We start from the raw sequence: 17,296 nt of genomic DNA on the forward strand, positions 1-17,296 counted from the left end.
AAAAAAAAAAAAAAAAAAAAAAATCGCCAACCATGTACATATTGTGTCTGTGTATCTCAAGAAATGCATTCTGTAAAACATTTCACTTTGGAAGCTTGGGCTCATCTAAAGGAATGTGTCCCTGTTTTATTTCCCTTTTCTTACTCTGCAGTCTGATATTAATTGACTTCCAGGACTCGAATGTAATGAGTTTTGGTTTCCATTGTGGAATACAACACTGAGGGACACTGCTCCGATCTAAATACGACAAAAACGACAAAAAAAAAGGCCTCCAGAGATGGCGGCATAGAGCTGAAAGATTGTGTAGGAGTTTTAAGTATGTGAATCAGGATACATAGTAGATTTTGATGCATTTGTCTGCTGTATTTTTGTTTTTATACACATATAAAGATAATCTTTTACTGTAAATGTACAGTTCTCTTTTGTTGTAAACATCATTAAACCATTTTCCAAGTGTTTTGACATGTGCTTTGTCTTTTATTGGGATTAAATGTACAAATTTTAATCCTTGTACATCAGTGCCAGACAGATTTTGCTTCCATCTATACAACATTTAGGACAAAGATTTCAAAAATCGATTTGTTGGTACACTTTGGTTATAATGGGATGGACATGGTCAGTAACAATACTCAGTCTCTGCTGTTTAAATGATGAATGCCAAGTTGTTGCAAATATGCCATGAAGTCGTCCAATGCAACATATTTAACCTACCATCTGAAGTTGTAACAAAAATTGAGACTCCTAAGACCAGGAAGTGGTCTTAGGAGCAGCAGAAGACAGTGTGGTCTTCTGCTGCTGTAGCCCATTTGTTTCAAGAGTCTTTGTTCAGAGATGCTCTTCTGCATACTTTAGTTAGGTAACAAGTGTTTATTTGAGTTACCGCTTGCTTCCTATCCCCTCACTGGATATTTTCTTTTTCATCTCTGTAAACCCTTGAGATGTATCTGTGAGAGAATCCCAATACATGAGCATTTTCTAAAAACATAATTCAAGCAGCCAAGTATTATAAGTAATATAATTCGCACTGATCTGCTGCAATATAAATCCACCGGCTTTGGCAGGTCGTGGTAAGGGGATGTCCAGTCATCTCTGGCTTCAGTATGTTGCAGATTCTTTTGGCGCTGTGGGTTGCAAGGTGGAGCCTCCATGGCTCAAACTTGTTTTGCTAACACAGGAATAGTTGAACTGATTCAGGTTTGATTTGGATTCAGACTGCAGTTGGACTGACATGGGGGTGGGCAGCACTTAGACAACAACAACATAAAGTTCTATATTTACAATATACAGTCTATGGTCAGAGCCCAGCAGAAAGTTGCATTTTAAGAAGACGGTTGATGATATTCCCTTTATCTGTCTGCTGGGTTTACTGTTGTTGATAACAACTGTTTAGCATTATCAGCTGCTGTGCAAGTACAACTTTAAAGATGTAAAAATGGTTACATCAAATATCTGAACTCATAAAGAGTTTGTTTTTAGCCTTAATGTAGGGTTCTTTGTTAGTTTTTATTTGTATAACATGAGAGAAAAGCTTATCACAACATAACACAAATACAAAGTGACTACAAACTGTTTTCCCTGACTAGACATATTTAATTTAGACGCAAATCCTCATATCCTAGAAGCTGAAGCCACAATTTTATTTTATTTTTTTGTTAGTTTAATAAATGACTCGAATTGTGTTTAGTAACACTGTTGCTGATACTGTAGGATGTCAGTGGGGAGACAGAGGAGGAACAGGACGAGGAGATGAGGTACTGGGAATCAAAGACTCAAGGGGGTCCCTCGCCGTCTGCAGTAAAGAGGTGAGAAAAGGTTAAAGCGCCACGCTGATGGGACCTTCAGTTCTCCTAACCGAGAAGAGTCTGCACAATTTAATCCATCCGCTGTGCAGATCAGTGATTCAACATGTAAACTCAGGCAGTTTATCATCACGAGGTCAGTAGGATTCTTTGATTACATGGTGTCTCCATATCAGGGGCGCCACCAAGAGGGGGCCACACCCCAAAATTTGTTGGCTCTCTCTCTTTTTGTGATTGTTAGTGTTCCTCTTATTAACAACACAAATATTTTAGAAATCTGTCAGAAATCCATCAAGCATTTTGTTCAACCTCTAAAACCAACAGTTCTGTCCAGTAATGCAGGTAAATAACTGTATTTTAATTTTTAAAAAGTGGTTTACAATTTTTCCCTGCTTTTTTGTACAATAGTAAATTTGAAAATTCATTTACAACAATCATAATTATACTTTAATCAAAATTATATTTTTAATGTTAAAGTGCTTGTGCAAATTAATTGATTAACCATTACGGAAACATAAAATATGATTTTTGGTAATTATCCATACTTTTAATTTACAGCAGCTGTGGCATAAACCTTACACTGGGTGGTGGTCTAATACATTTGTTTTCACTTCAGATCCTTCCAACTTTTCTGTTTCAAATTACCCTTTCTCTCTTTTTTTTTCTATTTTTTAAAGTTTCAGCATCCTGGTCTTGCAGCAAACTTGTCAGGACTTGAGCAATACAGGTTATTGATACTGATGTTTTTAGCAACACCTGTGTGCTTTTCCTGCTCTGGCAAGTTCAAACATCTGCTGTTTAAATGCCTACAGGGCCCTCAGCATTGTTTCTCTTCTGCATAGAAACTGAAATTTTTGCAAGACTCTTGGAACCATGGGGATATGAAATAAAGCAGAGCGACAACAGCACTACTCTGAGGACAGATGCTTTACTGGTTAAATATTTCTGTCAAACCCTGTAAGTAAACAAACTTTCTTACCTCAGGTTTCTTTTTCTTGCCTGCTTTTTTCTACAATATGCAAAAACAAAACGAAAATAAAGGCACCAGAAAATGTGAGAATGTGACCATTAAAAAGTTTACCAACAAATGAAGTGTCCCAAACCTTTCTTTTTGATGGGTCAAGCACCTCGTAAGGATCAGCATCTTTTGGTCTCTCAAGTTCCTGGACATAAATGAAAACAAATAACAATAATAATACAAAATTATACAATCCAATCTGTGGAGTCAAACATGATCGGGTCACAGAGCGGTTGGAGCTGTAGGTGAAGCTATGCTTACCTGATAAATGACATTTTCTTCCTGTTATTCAGCAAGAAGAGCACAAACATGAAGTGAAGCTTGAATGCACACACATCCTCACACACATTTATTTAATATCATTTAAACAACAGTTGAGAAATATTCACCACCAGCAGCAACTGTAAAGCATAAAGACACCAAAGAAAATGAAGACTTACAGTGACTCCCACAGATGGGCCTTTGGAAAACTAGAGAGAGGCAAAAAGGACAAAAAAGGACAAATAAAATGTAGCACAGATCAATCTGATGTAATAAGTCAGTTTGGCCTATCAGTGGCGATTAAAATGACAAAAAATTCAGGCTGTTTATCTGTAATTTCTTCAAATTGTGACTGAGGCAATCTGTTACAGAAAGACAAAAACCCTCACATTTAGTGAGATAAATGCTGTTAAAACTTCTAAAACATCTTTTCCGGGGTGAAGATTAGTTATTTTATATCGCTGTTAAAAATCTAAAACTGATATATTTGAAAAATTGTATTCACTAAGTTACTTATCAGAAGAATTTGTCAGATTAGAGAAGTAGAAAATGTTGCACGGTTGGCCCTGCAACACAAATGATTTGCACTTTGAAGTCATTTAGTTAATTGACTATTAGGCTGCTACAAAGTCACTTTAAACTAAACTATCAAGGTATTAAATATCGTTACGTTTGGTTCTTCTTTTTATTTATGTACAAAAACACTTATTTCACAGGAGAGAAGATATTAAATATTGACTAAAAACAAAGTAGTGTTTATTTTTAGTCTAAATTTTAAGTTTAGACCAACCAGACCAATAATGTGCATGTTAGGGTTGTTTTGCATGACGGGTCAAGACGGGAAAATTTCTACCTCGTCAAACTTCAGGGAGCTCTTGAGATGTCCTTTGTATTTTATGAAAAGGATGATTCGGGGGAAACGACAGCACTCTTTATCCTGTTTTAAGAACTCTACACACACCACAAGCAGCTGACCTTTACGCCCTGCTAATCTGCTCTGAGTAAAGCCATACAAATATTTTAATGATGAAGATGCAGTACTGTAAACTATTTTAAAGACAAAACCAACATATGAGTTAAAAAAAAAAGGTTCTTAATTCTGAATATTTGTATTATCTAAAGACATCACAGAATTGAAACTGTTTGTTAAACAGGTTTTTTTTTAAAAAAGTGATGTGACCGGTTTTAAAGTTTTTCTTGCTTTAGAGACCAACAGGTGATTTTAGGTGAGAAATTATCATTACATTCAGGATATGAGTGAGCTAATTAGTATTTCTGCATACCACACATCCTCGTTATATGCTTACTGAAGCTAATAATAGGATGCAAGATAACACTGAGATGTGTCCCTTTCCTCTGGACTGTTTTTAATGAAATATTACAGATGAATAGCTAATTGCTCATCTTTTTGTGTGTGAAAATAAGTGACACATACAAATAAATCAAGACATTGATGTACAAGCTAAATAACAGTGGCCCCCGTGTTGATCCTTGCGGGACTCCAGTGTTGCAAGCTCTTGATTACAGCAGCACATTACTGATCCAAACACACTGGTTACAATCTGACAGAATTTTTACACACTTTACAGAGTAAAGAGTGGATCATGTTCTGGATTGGTATTCAGTCCCATGATGTTTTTCTGCATGCGCTGTAACCACCAACTTTTACATGGGCTGCTATAACTCACCTTTTCTCTAAAGAACAACCCTGTGACAATGATGCAATAAATGATCAGAAATCCATCCAGGAAATAGCAGATGACTGGTTCAGTGAAAAAATTATCTGCAGAGCAAACAGAGAGAGAGAAAAAAAGAACATTTTCAGCTGATGTTCGGAGTAAATAACAAGTTACTTATAGCGAAACGTGACTGAGTTCTGGGAAGAGAAGAACATATTTCAGTGAAAAGGGAAATTTTCATCATTTAATTCTGCTCAGCAGAAAACCTCACGTTACAGGAGCACAAAGGCCAAATAATATGACAATGGAGTAGAAAAAGAAGATTTTACGTGAAATAAAAACAGAATCTGATTGCATCTAAAGCCATGTAGTGCTGTGTGCGGAAATATCTCCTATTTGATAAAAGATCATATGTCTTCCAGATAGCGGTGCATAAGAGATGAGAGTTACACACAGCACTGAGGAAACTACCGATACTGATCAGATTTTCATTTGCAGTAAATCTGCATTCTTACATCATGCGTCATGGCTCTGTTGTTTATAGAAGCTCATCTTTCTGCCACTTCTCAAGTCCTGCTGAAGTCACCCTGGATTTTGTCGGCATAAAGTTTTAATCCCTCGAAGCAACTGTTTCTGTTTCCTTGAGTAATTTTTGTTCAGTGTACGTATTACATCACTGTTCACTAAAACTGTAGGTTAATTGTTTATTATTCCTTGAAATTATGCCTAGTTTTTTCATGTAAAAGATGCCCAGGTACTGTTTTCTTATTGTAAAAAAATCCCTTTCAAATGTTTCACTATTTGAAAAAGTAATGAGGTGAGTCTGAAGTATGCCACTTCTCATCTGCACACTAATAAAGGAGATATCTAGTAAAGGATCTTCTAATAAAGGATCTTCTGGAACATCATATCCTGAATATTTTACTGATGCAAATGGTGAAAATCACAACATGAGTAATATGGTCGATGGGTTCAATAAATTCTTCATAAATGTTGGCCCTGAACTAGCAGCGGACATCCCGTGTCATAAAAATGAAAATATCAGTAATATAAAATCAAATCTCTCTTCACTGTTCCTCTCAGCTACAAATGAGCAAGAAGTAATAAATATCACATTAAAATGTAAAAGTAAGTCTTCAATGGATTATCATGACATAAATATGTCTGTAGTTAAACAGGTTATTCTGAATATTGCTAGTCCCTTAACATATATCTGTAATTCATCATTTCAGTGGTGTTCCCCAAGGGTCAGTGTTGGGACTAAAACTTTTCAATGTATACATAAATGATATTGTTGATGTTTCTCAAGTACTTAAACTCATACTGTTCGCAGATGACACCAACATATTTTTCAGTAGTGATGATTATACTGATCTTGTAATGACCGTAAACAGGGAGCTAAAATTAATTAAAAAAAATGGATGGACATAAATAAATTATCATTAAATATAAATAAAACTAAAGCAATGTTTTTTGGTAATTTAAAATATAATATAGAATTACCAATTACCATTGAAGGTGTACCAATTGATAATGTGAGTGAAAACAAATTTTTGGGAGTCGTAATTGATAATAAAATTTCATGGAAACCCCACGTCAGACACATAAAAACCAAAATTTCCAGAAGCCTCGCAGTTTTGAACAAAGTGAAACAATACCTTGATAAAGATGCACTTCGTACTCTGTACTGTACCCTGGTTCTTCCATATCTTACATATTGTGTGGAAGCGTGGGGAAACACATATAAAAATACAACTAATCCATTAGTCACAGTACAGAAACGAGCACTGCGTATTATTCACAAGGCTGGTTATCTAGATCATACTCACAAATTCTTTCTTCAGGCAAAGTTACTTAAATTCCAGGATCTGGTTAATTACAATACATCCATAATTTTGTGTAAAGCTTTTACTAAACTTTTACCGGCAAATTTACAAACTAGATTTGAAATTCGAGAAAAGGTTTATAATGTGAGAGGCTTTGGAGAATTCAAATTACCCAGAACTCGAACAACCCGTAAAGGTTTTTGTGTGTCTGTATGTGGTGTGAAAATCTGGAACAGTCTGAGTTTACAATTGAAACAATGCAAAAATATTCATAGATTTAAATTTCTCTACAAACAGTTGGTCTGGTCACAGTATACTCAATGATGCTTTTAGTGTGCTCTGTAATGTCTGTTCTCTTACCATTGCTGGTATGGATTCCAAAAAAAAAAAAAAGTGTGCATATGTATGTACATATATGTACATGTGTGTGTAGATACATATGTATGTATGTATGTATATGTATGTGTGTTTGTTACTTGTAATTATTACTGCCTGTTACCTGTGGTAATGCAATTTATAATTTATATATTCTGTATTCAGTTATGAAGGCTCTAATTGTTGTTTGCGAGCTGCCGTTTAGATGCTTGTATGTGCCCGGGGCTGTTGATGGGTCTGTATGCAATGATGGGCGTAGCTGCGGGAAGTTTATTGTATTTTTGTTGATGAGTGAGTATAGGGGTGGGATTTAATAAGTTTTCTTCGTCCCACTCCTTTGTCAAGCAATTTTTGTTTTTTGTTTTGTGCATTTTATGTTCAATATAGGTATTTGTTGTGCCTGAAAATGAACAAATAAAGGAATGAATGAATGAATCTACGAAAAATATTATGGTGAAATCACATTACTGCTGGAAAAAACAAATATCCAGTAATGCAAGTGTAGCTATAAATTGTATTTTATTCTTAATAAAAAAAATATACTCAATAAAACATATATTTTTTATTTTTAAAATATTTTATTATGTTTAAATCTTACTATATTGCTTACTTTTTAAAATGTGTGTTTATATATTTTATGTAACAATATTATTAGGATACATAAAAATGTAATATTTATAAGTATTAGTTCATTGTTAGGTTTGGTTAGTTTCAAAATTTTCTTTATAAAATTCACCTTTGGCTCTATTCAGGGAGAAACCAAAGGACGTCTGTACATATGAATCCGTTACATGGTGCACAAAATGTTGTGGAAAAACAACAACATTATCTACAACATTTGTCGTGAGACAAATGAGAAAATTGAGTAAGACCCCTGAAACAGGAAATAAGAAACTACGTACATGCAGCTTAGCACACTGAGTGTCTTCCTGTCTGCACGATGGGCTGCTTTGAGGTTTTTGTGAGGCTCATTTATCACAGAGTGCGGTTGGAACAGAAGAAATGTTGTGAGAACGTAGCCAGTGGTGGCGATTCACTGAGGCTGCAACGTCCTCATCAAACCTCCATCACTGAGAGCTGCTTCAGGATGTAGCTGCTCTTCTCATCTCAGGCTATTTTTATACTTCTAAACAGGAGATCTGTAAAAGTGACTTAAGAAAAGGAAGTATACCGTTTTCACTTACCATTTAAATTTGCTTTATTTTAAAAAAAAAATGTAAGTGGGTTGAACCTTGTTAGGAAAAAGATAACATTTAGTTTATATATGATCAATTTAGAAGCTTTAGAAGCATCTATAGCTTATGATAACCTATAAGAAACCAAAATATATATAAAAAAAACATATTATGAATAAAACAGGTTATTTATGATTTCTTTCAATTTTTATATACAGAAATGCTTTTTGCTCTGTTTGTATTTATCATACCTATACTGTTTCTGCAATCCATTTCAAATATTCTAAGAAGCTCTAATGTTATTAGTAATTGTGGATTTTTAGCGATTTTTATACATTTAACCAAACTTAGCCTTGTCGGTTGATTTGTTTTCACTGTCATTTTGGTCATTAAGTGTCTGTCTCAATGAGCTGCTTTACTTCTTGGTGGCATAGATTCAACAAGGTGCCAGAACCATTCCAGAGATTTTGGTCCATATCACTCTCAGCTGCACATCAAGCTCCCATTCCTCTACGTCCTAAATGTGCCGTACAGGATTGAGATCTGTGGAGGCTGTTTGAGTACATTGTCATGTCAAAGAAACATATTTGAAATTATTTGAGCTTTGCAACGTTTTTCTGCTGGAAGCAGCCATCAGTAGACTGGTATGCTGTGATCATAGAAGGATAGACGTAGGTCAGCAACAACACTGTTTAAACAATGCTTACTCTGTACCGAGGGGCCAAAAGTGTGACAAGAAAATATCCCTCAAATCATTGTACGACAAGCAGCTTGAACTGTGGATACACAGCAAGGCGGATTAGCAGGATTGAAGTTGTATGTGCCAAATTCTGACCACACCATTCCAATGTTGCAGCAGAAATCGAGACTGATCAGACCAGGCAGTGTTTTTCCAATCGTTTCGAAATATTGTGCACATGACCCCATGTGAAATGTAGCATCCGTTTCCTGTCATTAGACGATGGGAGTGGCACTCAGTCTGGTCTTCTGCTGAAAATTCAATGTGTTTTGCATTCAGAGATGCTCTTCTGCAAACCTTGGTTGTGATGGCTTGTTGTTTGAGTTACTGTTGACTTCCTCTAAGCAGTCTGGACATTCTCCTGAAATTCTGAAATTTTCACCTAGAGAACTGCTGCTCTTCTTTTCCTGACCATTCTCTGTAAACCCGAGACACCGAGTTTCTGTGATGTCATTGGCTGATAATAAGTAGTTGAACAGGTGTCGCTGACAAAGTGGCTGGGGTTCATAAATGACCTCACTCCGTCACTTGTAATGTAAATGTGTTCAGACAATGAGCATATTTACTGTTGTGAGAGAAGTTTAGAAGAACATTTTCTTTTATCTGAATTTTTCTTTACACTACAATCTCCTTTTTTAACCTTCATGGTTCCTCTTTAACACTCACAGTGCCTCAATGGCATCGACGGCACCTCGTGTGATAGGCCTCATGATTCAACAAGCACTAAGTCACTTAAAAATGAAAAATATCATAGTATAGTTCCTTACTTTCTAATAAGACTGTAAACACGTTTCCTGTCACCTATAGCGGCACAAACACATTGGCTCAAAGCTTTTTCTTTTTTTACTTTTATGATGCTAAGTGTCATTTCTTAACCACATTTCAAAGGGTGGAAACTAAATGCTGGATGCCCTCTGATGTCTTCTTTTTTTTATAGCCTTTACAACTCTGAAGGCATCAATTAGTTCAATTTTAGATCCTGCTGTTTAGAGGAGCCCAAGGTTGTTAAGTGTTATTAGGAACTTATCAGCTCTGAAACTGGCAGCAGCTAGCAGAGTCTTAATGACTCAATTAAGACCTAACGACTTAATGAAGTTCTCAGTGTTTTGTTTGGAGTGAGGGTCATTTTTATGGTCCGTTTGGGGCGAGGGTTCTATTTGCTTGTTTTTATTTTGAAAATATATATATTTTTAAGCCAAATTTTTTACGCAGCTGAATGAGAGAGGAATCAGTCTTCATGTCTGACTCTGAAATGTAAAGACAAGCATGTTTACTTCACAAAAGCTGTGCCCACTGAATCCTCTTAATGAGGAATGTGCCAGTAATTTTAAATTCATGCGCCGCAGCTGTTGTTCCGACTCTCAAAAGTCTTTCAGAGTCATTCAAATTATGTGGGCGATGTTACATTTCCAAAGATACCACAAAAGTCAGGTTTAATTAAAAAAAAGCAAAAAAAAAAAGCAGTGTTAAAATAATGCACAAAGGTACGAAATATAATGAGTGAACTATTTGAATATTTCAGTGTAATAAAGCTTTAATGAAGAGCTGGAACAAGCTGATGCAAAATTAATGTGCTGCTCTATGAGACGGATCATTTTTCTACGCTTTAGGGTGCTTAAAGGGGAAACAACAGGAGGAAAAAAGCATGTTAATGGGTTAAAGTGTGATTTGCTGTTATTATCGCACTATATTTTAAGGGAAATAAAGAAACGATGCCCTTCAAAGGGTTGCATGGATGTGAACGCAAAAAAAATAACAAGTATGCATAAGAATGTGTTGACACAGAAGCCATTCTTTACATTTCTTTACTGCTGTAGGAGTCTTTACTGCATTCAAGCGTACGGCAAAAAAATTCTCCCGTAACGGTTTCGCATGCATCAGCTGGAGGATGGGGGGATTATTTATTCATGCATGCTTTTGTTTCTCTAATGCCTTCATCACGATGAATCTGACTGAAGCACAAGACAGCACTTGAAAGCGTTTGTAAAACTGTGGCATAAAAGAGAAAGTCTGGGAAGCGTCAAATTCACGCAAACATAATCTGCCTATAAAAAGTCCATAGAAGAGCTGCCCTGTATTTATTAATGCACGGAGCAACAGGTAAGTCATGCGAGAGAGCAGGGTAAAATGCAAAAGGCCAATGTGCTTCTGCAGCACGTACTGTCCAAGAGAGTTAAAAAGGTTTATTTAGTGCATTTAAATTTAACTTAAGTCACTAGGGGACAGCAGTCGTGTTAGTCATTCTCAACTACTTTGATTCAAATGTTCAGAATGTAGACAGATATTTTTAGAATATTGAGTGGAAAATGCAAAAGTTCCCTCGTGTTTAATTTCCTTAACGTGTAAGAGAAGCTTAGCTACTTTTTCCATCCAACATAAAGCTACACAGTGAATATAAATCTCCTCTAATCATGACTCACTTGCTGCTTTGAACTGAAACACTGAAAAAGTGATGACAAATTTTGTCCCAGTGTAGATGCATTTCTCCAAGAGCTACCAGATCCTCAACTATGAATGTAAATGTACATGTGAAAAATTGTTGTAGGTTTGCAGCTTTGTTGGTTACATTTTGCAGCAATGGTAAGAATTTGAAAAATGAAATAACGCTTTAAGATAAATGTTAATGTTTTAAATAAATGGTATAACTCAAGTAAAACCACTACAGCGCATGAATAAATGTACTACTGAGATTTAAAAAAAAACAAAGAACTGTGTTTAAAGAATTTCGTTTGGAGTTTTTAATGCCAGAGAGCTTATGTTTGTCTTTTCAGTCAGATAGACAGTTTAAACTTCTTTTTTTCACATGCAGGAAAATCATTACATTATTGTTTTTTAAAGCAGCTGTTTTGCATTTGTCTGACTTACCAGAACAGGAAACAGGCACCGCTAGTACGGAAAGCGCAAACACACCTTTCCCCAGTGTGTCCATGGCTCTCTGTCTGTAAAAACAAGCCTATCTGTGCTTCTATCTTATGACAGCTATGCTTCTGGTTTCCTCACAATAATCTCTGATCACTGTGATCAGAGGAAGTGGCTGAACTGACAACCTACCAATGGACTGAGACTGGGGCTGTCTGCACTTCAAAGCATTTTATAACCTTCAACGCCCACTGTAGGTCTCACTGACGAAGCTGGGCTTTGTTCAAATGTTTTCCTAAAAGCATGATTTTAGCATGAATGATGGGCTTCTATTGTGCCCTTTTAAACCTTTTAAAACAACTTTTTCTTCTTTAACCAGCAGCTCTGCTTTTTGGGTCCGAGGAAGTCTATCTTAGGCAGTAATGAGGAGATACACTGTTATGCTGGATGATTTGGACAAGTGGAAACATGTTAAAAGGAAATTAAAACAAAAAACTCTCAAACTTGTGGCATGGATAGCAGCTAGATTGAGAATGAGTAACTACCAAGAGGCATATGTGGGTTAAGTTTTAGAAGGTAATACATGCAGGCTTTAAGTTATTTAACTTCATGTTCAGAAAAGTGTATGAGTGTTTTATTACACATCATAACACTTTTATCATTTGGTCATCATCCATAAAATTGTTATTTTATTGTTGGGAATATTGTTTGTATCTATGGCAACATTCTCCTCATGTGACATAATTATAGCTAAATTGTATGTAGTTCACACGATTTTAATAAACATTAATCTTGTAATATCGGCTGTATTACAGCTTATCTAAAATATATGAAGTGTTTATGCACTAAGTTTGATGTAATGATCTATTTTGTGGTGTTCTGCTGTAAATATGTAGATTATGAAAATCATGTAGAACAAATCTACGTAATGTAAAGTTGGACAAATATTCTTCTTACGTAACACTGCACGAACCATTCTATACTCAGACTGTGATGTCCCAGATGTGTCTGCTGTTTAACAGGGGATATGTTTAAGTAGCTCAAAGGTCAAAAGACAGGTTGTGAGTGTGTGGGTAAAGGAAAAGGTTTCAGACATGAGCCCTCTGCCTCGCGTCTGTCTCGCGTTGCATTACAACACTGATCTGTGACACTGAAGGAAACTACTGTACTAACATGTAGATAGATGAGGCCAGGTTAAGGCACAAGTACGAGACTTGAGTTTCACATTGGTGTGCAGATTGTGCAGGGATGTCTGACTGAGGTTTTGCCTCGGGAACACTGACACTGAGGGACATAAAGAGGGATTTACATTCAGCACATTTTTCCAGTTCAACTTGATTCTATTTCAGAATTTATGTAGGATTTTTTTTCATAAGACTAATAAAGGGGAAACAACTTCTTTTTTTGGGAAACATGTTTTCTTTATGAATTCAGAACAATTTAGATTTGTTGCGTCATTTCTTTAAAGTTCAAATACTCTGCCTTCCCTTTTTCATTTGTATTTACATTATTTTATTACTCTGTTCATGAAATCCAAACGAGTGTAAAATATATGCTGCTAATACTGCTATTCAGAGTTAAATAGGTTGGTCTTGTAACTGGACGGGTTTTTTATTTAGTAAAGGAATAGTTGCTGTGTTGCAGGGGATGTTTACAGCTTCCTGGAGTCTTGTCATCAAAGTGAGGCTGTTAAGGTTGCCAGGCAACACTGTTACAGCTGGAGTGCTAAACTGTTTTAGAACAAATCACGTCTACATGTGTCTGCACATTATATACATTTTCAAAATAGATAATGATATAGCCTAAAGTGAAGAATCTTAGCTTTTATTTGAAAATATTTGTATCCTTATTGGAGGAAGGGTTTTTGGAATAAAGGCTTTTTAATCTATAGCCATCTCTTGTTTAAGGCCTTAATACAAATGCAGGTGTTAAAAAAATGAAAAATCTGCTTCATGGAAAGGTATATTTCTTTGTTATGGCTTCATTAATTAAGCAGCAGACTTCATTCCAGTGTGGTATTTGAAAGGTAATGCTGTGAGCCTGCAAGACAAGCTGCACTCAAAGGAGCTCTTAATCTGTGACGCAGGGTGAAAAACAAAACAAATCTGTCAAAGGGAGGAGGAACATTGGCCAAATCAAGAAGAATAAAAGAACATACTGGGTCAGCTTGGGAAGATTTAAAAAAGGCCTGGATAGCCATAGAAGAAAGGTGTCTTTGTATGGAGCAGAAAAGCTCCTTCATAACATCCATCCAAAGTGAAGAAGACTCTCCAGGTGGGAGGCCTATACTATACAAGTCTACAATACAGAGAAGCCTTGCAAAAGAACGTGCACAGGGTTCAACACAAAGTTCAAATGAATAATCAGTCTCAGGCATCTAGTCAAACTAGCTCTGGAACAGTGTTCATTGTTCAATGCATTTTTCTTTTAAGTCATTGTGAGCTCATGAAATCAGGGTTCATAACAATGGCTCTAATCCCTCCAAATGCATTCTTTGTGTGCAGAACATTAAATTGAAGCTCAAAGTTTTCCACTTTAATTTTCTCTTGTGGTGCCATATGCAGGGGTGTCTCCAGAATTTTTTCATAGAGGTGGCCATATGGGGACCACTAAAAATATTGGGGTGGCACCCCAACAACAGAATGTCCCGTTTTATTGTGCTGTTATCAAATATAGGTCACTCGAAAATTATGATTAAAAAAAGAGAGAAAGAATTATATGCCCAATTAATGACCTGGGGATTAACTGGGCAAATTTGGGGGGGGGGGCAGTGATCCGCCGGGCCAACCCTAGGTGGCGCCCCTGGTCATGGAGCCAGAATTATGAAAACAGTCATACTCTCTGTCTCCACCTCAAACTGCAGATGGTCACTGACTCTACAGAGGCAAGTTATTTCCTCTTGTTTCAAGTCTTTGTGCTGAGATGTGACTTCCTTTCAGTTCACAGCCTGAATACGCAGACATGAAAAAAACATCCTTTTATCTCATTCCTGGAAAACCGACACATTTCTTACACTGATACATGATTGTTTTAACACAGTCCTTCACAACAGCACTTTTTAGACACACACAACTCTGTGTATCCCCTCCTGCTGTAACAACGCTGTATGAAAAGCGGGTGCAAAAACTGTTGCACAACTACATTCATATGTGAAGTATGATTCCAAAAGTGTACCTGAATGCTGCACTATTTGAATATACACACATATCTACAGTCCACCCCTTCTGGTTGGTCCAGTTTAAAATAAATACCTTTCAGTGGTGAGGGCTACGAAAAAGGGAGACGCATGCTTGTGTGTGTTTCCTTACAGCAGGGGTTGGCAACCTTTCTGATGATGTGTGCCATCTAAAATTTCCTCAGAAGTCAGTGTGCCATATGATTACATTAGCAATAAATTTAATAACGCTCTATATTAACAGTTACACACTATATAGAACCACTTTATAGAATTATATTTGTTTGCAGATGTTGGCTGCTATCAGCAAATATTTATCAGCTATTTTGAAACAAAAAAAAGACACTTTTTATCCATAACAAGAACTCCATAACAGCAAATGAACTGTACAACAGAAAATGCAAATGCTATTCATGGTCTCCTCACAACAATGATAAGAAAATGTTCTGCAATGTTCTGAAGACAGTTAAACTTGTCAGGTAGTGATGTCCAACAGGTGAAAATGCAAGCTCCATGAACACGCACAGCTGTGGATTCCAGCTGCGTTCGTAGTTCTGCAAACTTTGACCCCCACAGATTCAAGCTTTCCAGTTCAATCAGCTGCATTTCGATGTCGCATTAACTGGCATCAACTCAGCCAGTTAATGCGAGACAAATCCAGCTGCTCATTTAAGCTTTCTGGTTTGAAAAGAAAACATTGGTCCATATGACAAGGCTCAATGGCCCGAGAATAGGGATTGGGCTCAAGCGCAGAACCAAAACCGGAAGCTGAACGACTTTTAACAGAGTTTTATTTTACAGGAGTCTTGAACAGAGAGGACTGAACAAAAGCTAAATGTAACAGTGAGCAATGACAAGGCTTTGTGAGAAGGGCCTGAGCACAAGCTGAATCTGGTCACAGGAATAGCAGGGGCAGGAACAGGGCAGTTAAAGCTATGCGAACAGGAACACTGAAATAAAAGAGATAATAATCAGAGTTGTCCGTGGAGTAGTGAAGGCATCCAAGATTTCAAAGTTGAGAGGTCTTACATGGTTGCAGGTGGAGATTAGCTGGAGGAGGTGAACTGGATCGGGTGAGTACAGAGTGCGATGTGGGTGCCCAGGGAGGCAGGCAGGTATGGATGGTGGTGGCCAATTACAAGTTGAATCTGGTAGTTGGTGTTGTTAGCTGAGATACCGTCATTAAGAAGCGGCACAACTAATGTGTCTATGCAAGCTCATTTACGATGTGCACCGCTGGCCCGGCCATTTATTTTTTAATGCACCTTCTCAGATTTATTTCACTGCGTGTCGTGCACAGGGCTGAACTGGGACAAAAAATCGGCCCGGGCATTTTGACTAGAGACCGGCCCACCAGGTATTAAAGCCATAAAGCCTTTGAATGAAAACAAACGCTGTTGTGACAGTCTTGTTGGTATATGTATGATTTCTATACATTTTACCTCAGATAAAAACTTTGGTTGTAAGATTCAGATAATTATTTAATAAAAGCCAGACATTTTAAATGAGAATAAGAAAGTATTTCTTTGTGCCCCTCTTTCCCTGTTAATGCTCTACCTGGCCCCCTGGCAAAACATTACTAGACCCGCCCCTGCACAGTTACCAGCTGTCAGCTACATAAAAAAGGATCCTGGTGTTATTTGTCTCTCAGAAACAGTTCATAACTTCCCTTCAACTCATTCATGTCACCTAAAAGGTAAACCTGTTTCTCCATCACCTGTTTAGCTCTGATGATTCAGTAAGGACATCTCCTGGTTTCATCTTCATGTTTCCCTCTCACCAGGATATCCAAACCGACATCATGACCAGCAGCTTTTATGGCTGTGGCTCCAACAAACATCAGCTGATATTAGAAATTAATATCAAATAAATTCTAACAACAGCTGATCAAGCTTAAACGTGCTGCTGTTGTTTAGCGCGACATCTGGTGGTTTCCTCTTTCTGGCGCCAAGTGGTTGATAAACAAACAAGAGAGAAAAGCCGATCAGCTGATCATTGATCAGTTTCATGATTGAAGTAGCAACAGGAGAGGGAGGGGGGAGAGGATGAGAGAAGAAGAGGCAGCTGTGCAGCATAAAGAAACAGAATAGCAGCTTTGTGTTTTTTTCCATTGTAGCTAAAGTACAGAACAAACTGTGTTTCTTTTCACCTCAATACGAAACGCGTAATATTTTCTCTGAATACGAGACGATTCCGTTTTTTACGGGACGGTTGGCAACTCTACTAACTAACCTTGTAAATAAAATAAAGCTCACTATCAGTAACATCATAGCACCCACCCAGCTGTATAGAAACTCCGTCATGCTAGCTAGTTATTGTAACTGACTGTAAAAAGTCAGCACAATGAAAATAAACTCCACCTAAACTTGGTTTATATCTGACCCAGACAG

The 17,296-nt window shown here is 36.9% G+C and overlaps 1 protein-coding gene across 1 annotated transcript; it reads right to left on the minus strand.

Moving 5' to 3' along the window:
* Positions 1–9: 9 nt before the first annotated feature.
* On the minus strand, positions 10–11,911 carry LOC102205435 (T-cell surface glycoprotein CD3 zeta chain-like). The gene is made up of 7 exons (XM_005733900.1): positions 11,738–11,911; positions 4,767–4,861; positions 3,258–3,287; positions 3,079–3,099; positions 2,903–2,962; positions 2,779–2,808; positions 10–1,789 (listed from the first exon to the last, which is right to left on the minus strand). The coding sequence occupies exons 1-7, from the start codon at positions 11,799–11,801 to the stop codon at positions 1,712–1,714; spliced, it is 378 nt and encodes a 125-aa protein (XP_005733957.1). The 5' UTR covers positions 11,802–11,911; the 3' UTR covers positions 10–1,711.
* Positions 11,912–17,296: the final 5,385 nt, after the last annotated feature.

The sequence above is a fragment of the Pundamilia nyererei genome, unplaced genomic scaffold, assembly GCF_000239375.1.
Source record: "Pundamilia nyererei isolate P.nyererei 1_Seehausen unplaced genomic scaffold, PunNye1.0 scaffold00055, whole genome shotgun sequence".
NCBI lineage: Eukaryota > Metazoa > Chordata > Actinopteri > Cichliformes > Cichlidae > Pundamilia > Pundamilia nyererei.

Excerpts from the sequence above, each read along its gene's own strand:
- LOC102205435 (XM_005733900.1), bottom strand. The coding sequence starts at position 11,801 with ATGGACACACTGGGGAAAGGTGTGTTTGCGCTTTCCGTACTAGCGGTG. Across the intron at positions 3,288-4,766 it reads GGTTGTTCTTTAGAGAAAAG|TTTTCCAAAGGCCCATCTGT; the intron begins GTGAGTTATAGC and ends GCCTCTCTCTAG. Across the intron at positions 2,963-3,078 it reads AAGAAAATGTCATTTATCAG|GAACTTGAGAGACCAAAAGA; the intron begins GTAAGCATAGCT and ends ATTTATGTCCAG.